Raw genomic sequence first — 14,006 nt, forward strand, 5'->3', positions numbered from 1 at the left:
AGAATAACATAAGTGGACTGAACGATTAATTGGTACTTTTACGTAATTACGTAATTGTGGCATCCATAATTGCAATCGCGATTAGAAATTCGATTAATTGTGCACTATAGCAACTATTGGGATACTTAGCATCTAATGCATAGGACTGGAATAGGCAACAGCATCAACTAAAACACATGTCAGTGATTTCTATCTTTGCCAAATTGTAAATGTGCGATTTGTTACCGGTTAATATGGAATAGTTGCTTGGATGATGAATAGCAGCAAATTATTAATAACATGAAAGTGCTAGTAAAATATTAAACAGATACTATTAAGTGTTGAAATGGCTTGCCATAGGCACCTGCTCTCCTGCTCGGTCGCCTCGTGTTATGTAAAAGCATCGCATCTTCCTGCCATAATCATCTGACTACATCAATCATGTGGCGATTTGGGATTGTAGTTTGACAAAGAGTCAACCACAACACCTTACGCCATCAGCTGCACTTGCTCCGATACTTTAACATCTCCGTCAGACTTGAATAATTAATCTATACAATATTTTATAGATTTGTTTGAGTAACAAACCAGGCACCAACAACAAAACAGGAATTCTGGAGCATTTCTTGCGCTGGCTGCTAAAATGCAACTTTGCAAATAGCACTTGAATTTATTCAAACAGATACTGTATGTGAATTATAAACTTACCTATCCAGCAAATACTATCCCAAAATAATACTATCTCCACGCGTACCTGCGATATAATCCTCCCGATTAATTCCACAAAAATAAATATGCCTTTGAGGAATGCAGCGGGCAAACCAAACTGAGTGTGTGCTGTATTCGCTTGAACTGTTTGCCAACTACCAGCCACAAACATTTATCTGTCGTGCCTCCGCATGTCGTGTGACAGATAGCGAGAACGCGCGCGCTCCGTTGACCGCTGGTTCAATCCATTCGCGCACCGAGGGGTTTAACGAAAACATGACACTGCACATTCACACTGCACTGGGATTAAACCACACCAAAACAATATGCCATAGTTTGCCTTTCAATGAACGTCTATCATGTTTATACTATATGAATTAACATTTATAACGCATTTCAGTCACGTAGCCTACGCAAGTTGGAATAGTTGCTACGCGGCTTTTTTTTCCCAACAGATTTTGCGTTCTAAAAAACAACGTCACATCCTTAAGAATTCTTAATAGTATTCTGTTCTTTTAACTTTTTTATTATTACAAAATTAGTGTGTTTTATGAGGCTAATTCTTTATGATACATATAGATCACACCACCAGGTCTAGAACTCGTTTCCCTCATGGTCTCTCTCCAGTAGATGACTTAAGTGGCAGTGGATGCAGCTCTCTGGATGATGGAGTTAGGGTGTGCTGATGTATTCTCACTCCCCTCCAGCTGTAGCAGAGGGGTGATGACACCTGCAGTGATTCTGTCTTATCTGGAATCAGGAAGACAATGAGACTCTAATCTAATCCAGGGGTTTTCAAACTGGGATCAAGGACCCCCAGAGGGCCACAAGGCAGTGCTAAGGGGTGAGCGGGAAAGTTCAGAGAAAATATTGTGTGAAAAAAAAAAAAAACCTTCTTCTGATATTATCTTCTTACTGATCAGAAATAATAAAAAAATTATTTAATTCTGCAGTCAACATTTCTCTTCAGGTTTTTTCATCAAAAAAGTATGTTAATGGTGAGTGAAAAAATATGTAAATGTAATGTTTTCAAGGTAATGTTTTACTCATTTATAATATTTTTTTGTTTATAATATGAGTAACCCTGTAGCACAACATTTGAAACAACATCTGTGTGATATCTTTATAGATAAACGTTTTCTACAGGACCCACACAAGTGATAGAATAATATAGAATTAGAAATTTCTTTTTTCAATTGGAAGCCACTTACATTATTATAATCACACACCTGTTGAAGATCATATATATATGTATGTATGTATATATGTGTGTGTGTCAAGTTTATGTTTGTAGATCAGGGATGTTATAGTTTTAAAAATGAACTTTAACCTAAACTTTAAGTAAAATTAAATTAAATATTAAAAATGCTATAGTTATTTTATGTCAGCTAGTTGCCAAGGCAACATTATTTTCATTTGAACTAAAACTTAAATAAAAGAATAAAAACTATACAGACATATTTAAAAAATAATAATAATAAAAAATAATAATAAAAAAATTTAACTAAAACTTTACAAAAACAAAAAATATGAAACTAAATCAAATTCAAAATATTAATAAAACATATAATCAGCCCCTTCTGGAGGTTTTAAAAGGGTAGTTCACACAAAAATGAAAATGCTGTCATTATTTAATCACCCACATCATGATTCTGTCTGACTTTCTTTCTCAATCAGAACAGAAAATAAATTGTTTGAAGAATGTTGGTTGAAGATTCTCCTCACACATCTTCCAATCTGCAGGAGCAGTAAGAGGAAACCGGAGAGAAATGCATGGCTTTTGCATGTCTCTGATTTCTCACCCCAGTGAATGTAAACCGAACTAGATTGTTGTGTATCATGTTGCCTGACTCCCACTAACACAGATGTGGCTGCCCGGTGGAGGGCAGAGGAGGGGTGACAGAGCTGATCTCTCAGGACAGGAACCACATCAGTCTCCAGCGCAGGCCTCACACAGCAGCTTAATGTGGAGAGAATTAAAGCCAAACCCTCTCTTCTTCATCTGACTGAGACCTTCAGCACCAGTTTGGGCACCAGCCCTATAGACACCATAAACACTGCACCTGTAGACAGAGGACTCGTCAAAAGAAAAGCTTCTGAAATACAAATACTGTATCAGAAGCATAAGAAACAATAGTCACCTGAGGAAAATTCAGCGATCCTGTTGAGTGCCTGGCATTTTCAGGGTCCTTGATCAGGTTTGAGAGGGGACACACAATGTCAAATTTCAGAAAGACATCTCTGTACGAACACTTATATCAATACTGAATACTTATATATGGACAAAATGGCACAAATGACTTGTGCTGCAAGTATTTCAGTTGTTTCAAACTATCAGATCCATCACTGTAAAAAGAAATACTCAATTTTCAAAGTGTTGGCCACTCTAAAATGCTCCAAAATATTCTCTTCTGTTTATCAGAGGCTGCATTTATTTGATCAAGAAAAATAATAATATTCAAAATTACAGCTGACAATAACTGTCTTTAAATGGCATTTATATATGATGAAAAACGGCCAAATTAGAGCCAGCCTCTTCATTTAAACAGCATTCATGTATTCATATTGTCATTCTTTCTTGTCTCTAGCATTGAAAAAAGAAAGAAAAATTTAAATATTGGCAGTCGATATTGGAGTCAGCCTGTTTCTTTGTAAAATATGTGCCATGAAAAATCAGGATCGGTGCGGTTGTCAAAAAGCTGCGTTTTCAGCATCATTCCTAGTCTTCGTTGTCACATGATCCTCCAGAAATCATTCTGCTCAAGAAAAATTTATTATTATTATCAATGTTGAAAACTGTTGTGCAGCTTAATATTTATGTTGATACTGCAATATTGTTGCATAGAAAGATTTAGAATTTATTAACTACAAATTAAACAGCACTAAAATTTGCTATATAATTTTTTGTAACATTATAAATGTCTTTGCAGTGACTTTTTTATCAGTTTGATGCATCCTTGCTACTGTAAATACAATCGTTATTCAAAAGTTAATTACATTATAACTATATTTTTTGTTAAAATAGATTAAGAAATAAATATGTCACTAATGTTGAGCCCTTTTATGGTTTCATTTACACTATAACAGTATGAAATAAACTGACATCACATAACACATATCCTATATGGGGCAAATCACATTCATATGCCAAGAGCTTACTCAAACTAGAACTCTCTAGAAAACTGTCAGCCCTCAGATTTCTTGATTCTGGTCGGCAGTCAGCAAGCACATAAAGCACTTCAGTAGTTGTCATTTGACCCTGACTAAATCATCTTTATCTTGCAACAACATTTTAAGTCTTTCCATACACCCTATGAGGAACAGAAATTACAGTCATTGCTATAGGCCTACACAAGGATGTAGATGTAGCTTCATAAGCCCGCTCACGGTCGTGCAGCGAGCGCCCTCTGCCGGGTGAACAGCTCCGCGTCCTGCAGCTCCAGCATCAGCGTCGGAAGAGCCCAGTTACCGAAAGCCACCGGTGCCTGCGGCGGGGCTGCTCGGATGTTCGCGGAATCGCGGGCTTGCAATCTTTTTCGTTAGGGTGCTTCAAATTTATTTACAAATGAATGAAGACTGATCAGCCTTTATTGTAGGGGAGAGCAGGGGCGAAAGTACCATTTTTCAGAAAAACTTCATTTTAAAAGATAATGTTGTATACAGAGATATATTTCTGCTGTGGCCAGTAACTCAGAAGTGTGGTGTAACAATACTAGGTGGTATTTTGTAGAAATGTAGAAAGACTTCAGTATAATTTCACTTTGAACATAAGTTGCACATTGTTACTTTCGACCCCATCGGTTGGGACGAAAGTTACACAACAATATAAGCTAGATTTTTTTTCTGTTAAGTCTTATTTTTCTTAAGTATACCTGATTGTGACCTTGTTAATAAATAACTGCAAACATATTTTGTCCTTTATCTTTTAAAAAAAATTATTAAATTACATTTTCATATTTTCATTTTAAATGTAAGTTTATGTTTCATCAGATGTCTTAAAACCTGACTGTATTTTTTTATTGTAAATTTCAATGTATTTTTATATAATAATAATAAAAAAAATCTACAGAATGCACAATATAAAAATGTAATCACATTAGCATAATAAAAAACTCTAAACATAATGTAACAGTAGGCCTATTTATGTGTCCATCCAGTTGTTTTTATGCATGAATTAAAAATGTGAATTAAAACATCTGGAAACACTGCAAATTCACAGGTGGAGGTGTAAAAGCTAAGATATGGCTAAAAACTAAATATAAATGTGATGTTGCAGCTGCCCAGAGAGAGATGTTCCTCTAGGTCCAGAAACGCCCTCTCAAAAACATCTGGATAAAACCAGACCTCTGTCTGTCTTTCTGACCCTCACTAACACATATTCTTTTGGTATAATATGACATTAACACTTGTAAGAAATGATGCAAGACACAGAAATTCACAATATAGCTTGCACTGGAACAAAATAAATACTTTTTGTCACTGTAGTGGGACAAAAGTAACAACTGTTACTTTCGTCCCGACAGGAACTCCTGACATTTAAACTCGATTTAATTTTTATATAAAATTTTTTTGAAAATGCAAACTTTAGGATGTGTTAAAGCACTAAATAACTTGTAGATTTATCATTACTGTGACACATGAAACAAGAAAAACAACACGACTAATAAAAAAAATTACCGCTTCAATAATTTACTTTTTGTACTCGAAAACAGTTTTACGGACCTAACTTCGGGAAACTATGAGGAAATCGCGTGATATTTATCAGCTCCATCAAGGATTGCATGCTGAACATGCTGTCATAGCTGGGAATGCAAATGCAGAAAGAGACTCGGAGAAAATCGCTTTGTTACTTTCGTCCGTGTTACTTTCGCCCCGGTTCTCCCCTATGGTCAGGGTTGGGGAGTAACGGAATACATGTAACGGCCTTACGTAATCAGGATACAAAAATCCAGTAACTGTAATCCGTTCAGTTACATCAAAAAACGTAGTACTCAGATTATAGTTACATTTTGAAAAAAGGGGAATACTTTCAGGATTACAATGGTTTCATTTAAAACTAAATAAATTAAAACTAAATTGATTAATGACTCACGCGAGTCACGTGTGCCACCTGCTGGTGCATGCGCAAATAACAGCTGTCTAGAATCTCCTCAGACGCAGATAAAGTGAAGTGAGTGAAGTGACATTCAGCCAAGTATGGTGACCCATACTCAGAATTTGTGCTCTGCATTTAACCCATCCGAAATGCGCACACACACAGAACAGTGAACACACACACACACACTGTGAGCACACACCCGGAGCAGTGGGCAGCCATTTATGCGGCGGCGCCCGGGGAGCAGTTGGGGGTTCGATGCCTTGCTCAAGGGCACCTAAGTCGTGGTATTGAAGGTGGAGAGAGAGCTGTACATGCACTCCCCCCACCCACAATTCCGTCCGGCCCGAGACTAGAACTCACAACCCTTCGATTGGGAGTCCAACCCTCTAACCATTAGGCCACGACTTCCCCAGATTGAATCACTGCTGCAAAAACGCGTTCATTTCATGGAAATTCCCCTGCTATTTTGTTTAAAAAGAAGAAATTGCAAACAACGTTGAACAGTGCAAACTGTGCCTTCCAGCAAAGAAAACACTTTCTTCATCGAAGGATTCGACAGCCAACATAAAGAAGCATTTGCACTTTTAAAAATTAGTTTTATATTTGCAAAGATAAAAAAATATATATTTGTATTCTCTATTTTCCTTTTGAAGAAACATTTTCCATTGTCTAAAAATTGTTCTTATTATATTTTCATTGAAAAAAAAAAAATTTGTATTCTCTATTTTCCTGTTGAAGAAACATTTTCCATTGTCAAAAAATTGTGTTCTTATTATATTTGCTTGGGGAAAAAAAATGAATTTGAATTCTCTATTTTCCTGTTGAAGAAACATTTTCCATTGTCAAAAAATTGTGTTCTTATTATATTTGCTTGGGGGGAAAAAATGAATTTGTATTCTCTATTTTCCTGTTGAAGAAACATTTCTTTAAAATTCTTTCTTATTATATTTTCTTTAAAATAAAAAAAAAAAATCAGTAATACCAATACCATGCACTAGATGTCTGTATAGTCCTTTACATATATATTAATTCAGGGCTGTGAAATTCTAAAATTAATAAATGTTGTTGTTTTTAAAAAAAAATATATATTTGACCTTGAAGTAATCCAGAAGTAATCCAAAAGTAATCAGTTACATTACTTTCATATTGTGTTACTTGGATTACGTTACTGAATACTTTTTTTATGAAGTAATTAGTAACTGTAACTGAATACATTTTTAAAGTAACCCTCCCAAGCCTGTGTATTGTACACGTTATTGCTAGGCGAAGCAACATTTGCTGAAATAAAGGCTATACAGTAAGAGCGCCTGGTTGTCCATCTGATGCGTGTCAAAGTTGAGTTCATTACTATAGCAAGATAAGATGAAACAATCATTGTAAAAAAAAAAAAAGTTATTATGTCGGGATCACGAGAAAATTAAGTCGTTATAACGAGAAAACACTAAGGAAAAAAAAATATGCATGGCCGCTTAGAGCTTCCGTAGATAATACAAAAAATAATCAATGAAAATGTTGAATGTTCAAGACCCCTCTTACTTTTATGGGAAAATAGCACTTTTTGGCTTCACCAAAGACTCTAAAGAGGATGAAAGATGAAATGACCAAATTTCTCATTAATAAATGCAAATTAAAAAAAAATAAAAAAATAAAATAAAATAAAAAACACCCACTTTTATGCTTTTGTTGACTGAAGGAAGGCTGTATATAGCCAGTATTGGAGATTATTAAAATAATTCTAAAAGCTATTTAAAATAGCTATAAAAGTTATATAAAAATCTACGAAGGCTTTAAACGTTTGAAAGTTCTACTAAGTATGTATTTGATATTTTTGTATCTGATTGTACGCTTATATTATTTATTTATTTTACCCCCCCCCCCCATTGTATTTATATATGCATAATTGTATAATGTTGAATATTTGCATTTGGATAAAAGGGCATGTATGTTAATGTTTATTCAATAATAAAAAAGAGATAATATGATCAGGTATGTTCATTTTAATATCTTCATTTACATTTTATTTGAATGGAATAAATTCGATAATGCAAAGGATCAAATACATTACGAATCAACAAGCTGCACAAGATGCTGCTCAAAAAATTTAAATCCACATTGATCCATATATTCTCCTGTCCACTCAATTTTCATTGTCTCTCGTGGCTGTTGTGTTTCTAGTATCAGTAACCATATAATTTAATATGAAGGTCAATGAGTTGTCTGAGGAAGCCTCTGTTAGGAAAGACGCCTCTTCCCTCTTTCACCTTCTGGATCGCCTCCACCAGCGTCATGTTCTGTTTCAGCATCAGATATGCCAAAACTATAGTTGCTGATCGACTCACTCCAACATGACAATGAACCAGGATTTTACCTTCGATAAGAAGATAGAGTTTAGTGACTCTCAGCTGAAAGTGCCTGGTTTAATGGGACGCACACTTACCTCCCCCTTTCAGCGCTGTGTGTATGAATTCAGCAGCTTTGTTAAAGCTGGCACTCATGTCATAAGTGCAAGAGTCGTGTGCATCTATGCCCATGTATTTGATGCCCATGCCATCATAGATCTCACAGCCACGTCTGGAGCTGTGGGCACAGTTCAGGACATGAGTGAAGCGACGCCTTCTCATCTCTGCACAGTTTTCAGCTATATCCCTAAACAAAGATGCATCACACAGCACTATTATTGAACATACGGGTTATAAAACATTGAAAGAACAATTGTTTTGCAGGCATTTCAGTTGCTTAGTAGATGCTCTGTTCCTGTTAACAGAACCTGATTGTTTATTTAAAACCCCTAAACTGTGAAAGTTTACTTGACTATATTAACATTAAACACTAGTCTGATCATGACAAACTATATATATCATTGGCAAAGTGTAAAAGACTCCTAAATAGATATTTTACTACTGGTTTTTTATTTTTATTTGACAAATTATGCAGGAAGAGTAATAGATTAATTTATGACAATATTGCACCTCAAAAATCATAACAGGAGTTCTGACCTTTGTCACAAAAAGTATTTTTTAAGTACTTTTTTTTCTTATCACATGTTTAAGTAATCCACATAAATTATCATTTGAAAGCTTAAAACCTCAAAATTAATCATCAACTGAAAATTTGGAACACAACCTATTTAGACATGGCTTCAATTTTACAGCAGTTTTGGATTAAAATGATTTTGTAAAAAATAAATTTTGTAAAAATTTTGTAAAATATTTATTTTATATAAAATAAAAACGTGTATAGTTCATTTTCTTAACAGTAAATGTAAAATTCGATCAATTTTATATACTGTATTTATTATTATTATTATTATTATTCAATGATCTGCTATCTTTTTTTAAAAGAGACCAACCTTAGGTCTGTATTCAAAAGCATTCATTACTCATAACAATTTAAGTTTATATATAGTGCAGTTTTTAAGCCTATATTAATAAAATGGGGGTGACAGATAAGGGGTTAATAGCTCTGCTATTTTAAATAGCATGTTTTTTTAAACATGCTACTGGGTACTCTGAAGTATTCTCTTGGTTGGAAAAAGACTTATTAGTTTATTGATTTTTAGAGTAACAGAGTAACTCCCTCATGTGTTCGGCAACATGTATTACATTAGGAAGAGCAGCAACTCGTGCAGATAACTACGTAAATTTACTAATAAGCATAAAAAATCGGTTTGTACGACAAAGGTGTCATTGTAACGCACATGTAAGCTATAAATAAGAATGAATAAGGAAGTTGCAGTGTGCTTACATGTTCCCGATGTAGAGACTAGGCCAGACTTGATCCGCGTTAGTGTTGACTCTCCCAGACACTAGAAGACGTTCAGCCTCCATCACCGCTAAACCGGGAGAAGTGAAGTCAACCACCGGTTGAGATGAACGAGAGGTACCATAAGAATATTTAGGCCTGTAAGACATCTTTAAGTTGTAAATGGGCATTAAGTGTCCACTGCTTTTTGTTAATACTAACCGCAGGAACTTGTTTCGATTGATTTAAGTGCACGACACAATCTAATTTGTCATTTAGACTGCCAATTCAAAGTCTGCATGAATAAAAGCGGTGTTTTGGATGCCGGTGCAGGGGTTATTTTTAGTCTCTAGGCCTGCGCGTTGACAGCAGATCGATTACACATGCAGTGTAATAATACTATGATCTGCTCGATAATTTACAGACAGTTTATTTTAATCTACAGTATGGCCTATAATATACAGTACGGTATATAATATAACATAAACAACAGGATGCAGCAAAGATATAACTGTAAATTCAACCTTGACATGAATCAGTGAATTAGGATTGTTTCTATCTTGTTAGTTGGGTACTAACCTCTGAAATAGTATACTTCATTTCAGTAATATAAAGTTGTGAAAATTCTTATTTGTTAAAAATTTCACCTTTCAAAATTATGGCGTATTCGAATGTATGCATTCTGGATTGTTATTGGTCCTCTTACACACCATTATGTAAATACTGTATTGTGATTGGTCTTGTTACTTACTATATTAACATACTGTATTGTGATTGGCATTCCAGTTCTTACATAATCAGACAACTGCAAATGTGAACAATGTTTAATGCTAAATTTCATTTACACAAAACCGAAGCATAGAACTTAAACTGTCTTAAAACTTTGTTTAACTTAGCATTTATTTCATTACATTTACATTTAGCAATTTAGCATATTAGGATTCAACCATAAATGAAAACTTAGTGATTGTGACGGACATAATTCATCTTTGTTATTAAGTGTAGTTCTGTACACTGTGCTTCTGCATAACTGTTGAGGGATTGCGGTCCCTTTAAATATTCGGAATGCGTGATGACATGGAACTCTGGTCAGCGCTATATTTTCAGTTGGTTGTTTTTGCCTTTAAAATAAACAGCACACACATTCGTGTGCTCAAAGTGAGAAGTTGTCTCTTGCAAATTACTGCAATTTTCACACTGGTGACCCTGACATTAGTCTGCTGGACGTATCCAGAGACACGACGCGATCAGGACCACGAACGCTGTCAACCTCAAACTCCCCGATTTTCTGGGAATCGCCAGAATCGGCATGGTTTGCCCAGACTGAAGTGCAGTTCGCATTGCGTGAGATCACCGCGGAATCAGCAGAATATTACTATGTTGTGTCTGCTCTCGGAAATTCAACAGCATCCAGAGTGGTGAGCCTTCTTACAAATCCTCCCGAAAATGAGAAGTATAGCACTTAAAGCCCACCTGTTGAAAACGTTTGAACTGTCGGACGCCGAGAGAGCCAGCAGGCTTTTCTCACTTCAAGGACTGGGTAACAGCAAACAATCCGAGCTCATGGACCGTATGCTGGATCTTACGTGGGCCGGACGTGGAACGACTCCACACTCACTGCTGCGACCACTTCTCATCGACAGCAGTCTTTTGGCAGCCAAGAGCCCACAGGATTGTGTTTCTATCATGCACCATGAAGTTTCACTGTTTCGGGAAATGCCAGGGCTGGTGTTGTGCTCAATTTCGACCCCCTGCCGAATTATTACCCCCTAGTATTGGTAGGTTTAGGAGTAGGTAATAATTCGGAAGGGGGTCGAAATTGGGCACAACACCGGCACTCAGTAGTGGCCATGTGTGTCGGCCGTGTAGGCAGGCTGCTTTTCATCCACGATAGCATCTCCGGACACCGTTTTCTTTGCGACACAGAAGCACAAAGGAGCATCCTGCCTGCATCCCATTTGGACATGGTAACCGACAGCCACGGCCCCCCTATGGAAGCTGCCAATGGTAGTCCCATCCGCACATATGGAACGAGGTATGTCGGATTGTGTTTTGGAGGACAGCATTTTGGTTGGGACTTTGTTACTGCAAAGGTTGCCGTTCCCCTCCTCAGCACTGATTTTTTGTGTGCACAAGGACTGCTGGTGGATGCAAAGAACCGCCGTCTGATTGATGCTGTCACGTTTTGTTCTTATACATGCACGCTCAGCGAAGCGGACTCCATACGACTGTCTAGCATGCTCTCAGCTTCAAATGATTTCCAACATCTACTGGCCAGTTTCCCAGCCCTCACTCAGCGCACTTTCTCTGCATCTACTGTGAAGCATGGTGTAGAGCACCATCTCAACACTACTGGTCCACCTGTCTATGCCCGCGCTCAGTGCCTCTACCCGACCAAGCTTGCCGTTGCAAAGGCTGAGTTTGCAAACATTGAACGCCTGGGCATAATATGCCGATTCGACAGCCCGTGGGCATCACCCCTCCACATCGTCCCCAAATATGGTGGTGGCTGGTGCCCGTGTGGCGCCTACCGGTGGCTTAATGAGGCAATGGCACCTGACCGATACCTAGTCCCGAACATACAGGATTTTTCAGGATTTTTGGCTTGCAAGACGATTTTTTCCAAGGTGGATCTCGTCCGGGGATATCATCAGGTGCCGGTACACCCATTGGACATTCCCAAAACAGCAGTGATAACGCCATTTGGTCTGTTCAAGTTCCTGTGAATGCCGTTTAGTCTTAAAAACGCCACCCAATCTTACCAGCGCATCATGGACTCAGTTTTGTGGGACCTGCCTTTCCTTTTTTTGTACTTGGATGACATTCTGGTAGCGAGCACGTCGAAGTCTCAGCACCTGGCGCACCTCCTAACCCTTTTTGAGCGGCTTAGCCACCATGGACTAATTGTCAACCCTGCCAAGTGCCTGTTCAGTCTCTCCACCATCGACTTCCTAGGACACAGAGTCACTAAGGACAGGGCAGTCCCTCTCCCATCAAAGGTGGAGGCAGTCATACAGTTCCCACGCTCACTCATGGTCAAATCCCTGCAGGAGTTCCTTGGCATGGTGAATTTTTATCACCGCTTCATCCCTCGAGCCGTTCAGCTCATGGGGCCCTTGCACTAGGCCTTGAAAGGTAAACCCAAACACGTTATGTACTGGACTGAGACCAGAGTCAAGGCTTTTGATGCCACTAAAGCAGCATTAACGAACGCCACCATGCTGGCGCATCCTTCTCCTACAGCCCCCATTGTCATCACCTCGGACGCCTCGGATTCCCTCTGGGTCTAGGCGACAAGTTTTTGATGCCATCCATGGTCTCTCCCACCCAGGTGCGAAATCTTCACAGAGGCTTGTTTCAGCAAAGTTTGTGTGGCACGGCCTCAAAAAGGACGTTAGGAACTGAGCTAACACCTGTGTTGAGTGCCAACGGGCCAAAGTACAATGCCACACTAAAGCCCTGTTAGAATTGTTCCCAGTTCCTGAGAGGCATTTTGACCACTTAAACGTGGACCTGGTTGGTCCGATGACCTCCTCTCAAAGTTTCACATATCTGTTAACCATGGTTGACAGGACCACCTGCTGGCCTGAGGCTGTGCCACTGACATCGGTGGCGTCTGTCGAGATGACACGCGCATTTATTGGCACCTGGATTGCCCATTTCAGAACCCCTTCAGACATTTCCTCTGACTGAGGCGCGCAGTTCACTTCCGAGCTTTGGGATGTCCACCGCACAAATGCATATCACCTGCAGGCTAACGGACTCTGTGAACATTTTCATAGATCGATGAAGGCTGCCCTGCGTGCCAGCCTTAAGGACAGCAACTGGGTCGACAAGCTCTCGTGGGTGATGCTGGGTATCAGGACTGCACCAAAGAAGGACCTTCAGTCCTCATCCGTGGAACTTGTTTACAGACAGCAGTTTTCTGTTCTTTATTGGAAAGGACTGAGTAAATATGTTTTCAAATGGGCTACTGCAGTGAAGCTATTTCTGAATGTAAATAAATATTTTCTACATGAATATTATGCCATGAGCTGAAGACACAATCATTTGAAGGTCTTGATATTTAATCTGAGAGACGCTACAGTTCGTTGACCTTTATTCAGCCCTACAACATTAGAAAGAAATAGTCCTCGCTTGTGTTCGAAAACATGCATTACATGGGGACTTCAGCAGGCAGGTTTTTGGTCCTTTCTTAAGATTTGTTTTCAATATATTTGTTATACAAATATAATTTTTTTCTGTAAAGATTAATCCAATAAACAGTTTCAGGTATACATAAGAAATCATTTACAAATCAAAAACATACAATAAAGATAAACACAGAATCTGAGACTTCATGCAGAGCTCAGTTGATTTGTAGTTTTCTGTATTTGATATACTATGAAAAAGCACCTGCTGATATTATGGCACGGTTTTTTTTTTCTGATTAAGAAACAGACATAAAGTCCTTGTGGTAGGAGGAAGACCCGTTGAACGG

At 38.0% G+C, this 14,006-nt stretch overlaps 2 protein-coding genes across 2 annotated transcripts in view; both read right to left on the reverse strand.

Moving 5' to 3' along the window:
- The window catches only part of LOC128018109 (dematin), a 31,863-nt gene extending 30,902 nt beyond the window's left edge, over positions 1-961 (reverse strand). Inside the window, exon 1 of the mRNA XM_052603482.1 lies at positions 688-961. The gene's annotated coding sequence lies outside the window, so the exon portion shown is untranslated. The remainder of the gene's footprint in view (positions 1-687) is intronic.
- Positions 962-7,759: 6,798 nt separating this feature from the next.
- Positions 7,760-9,863, reverse strand: LOC128018023 (dual specificity protein phosphatase 26-like). The gene is made up of 3 exons (XM_052603420.1): positions 9,530-9,863; positions 8,223-8,431; positions 7,760-8,153 (listed from the first exon to the last, which is right to left on the reverse strand). The coding sequence occupies exons 1-3, from the start codon at positions 9,715-9,717 to the stop codon at positions 7,963-7,965; spliced, it is 588 nt and encodes a 195-aa protein (XP_052459380.1). The 5' UTR covers positions 9,718-9,863; the 3' UTR covers positions 7,760-7,962.
- Between the last annotated feature and the right edge of the window lie 4,143 nt (positions 9,864-14,006).

This window comes from Carassius gibelio, chromosome A8, assembly GCF_023724105.1.
Source record: "Carassius gibelio isolate Cgi1373 ecotype wild population from Czech Republic chromosome A8, carGib1.2-hapl.c, whole genome shotgun sequence".
In the NCBI taxonomy this organism is placed as follows: Eukaryota; Metazoa; Chordata; class Actinopteri; order Cypriniformes; family Cyprinidae; genus Carassius; species Carassius gibelio.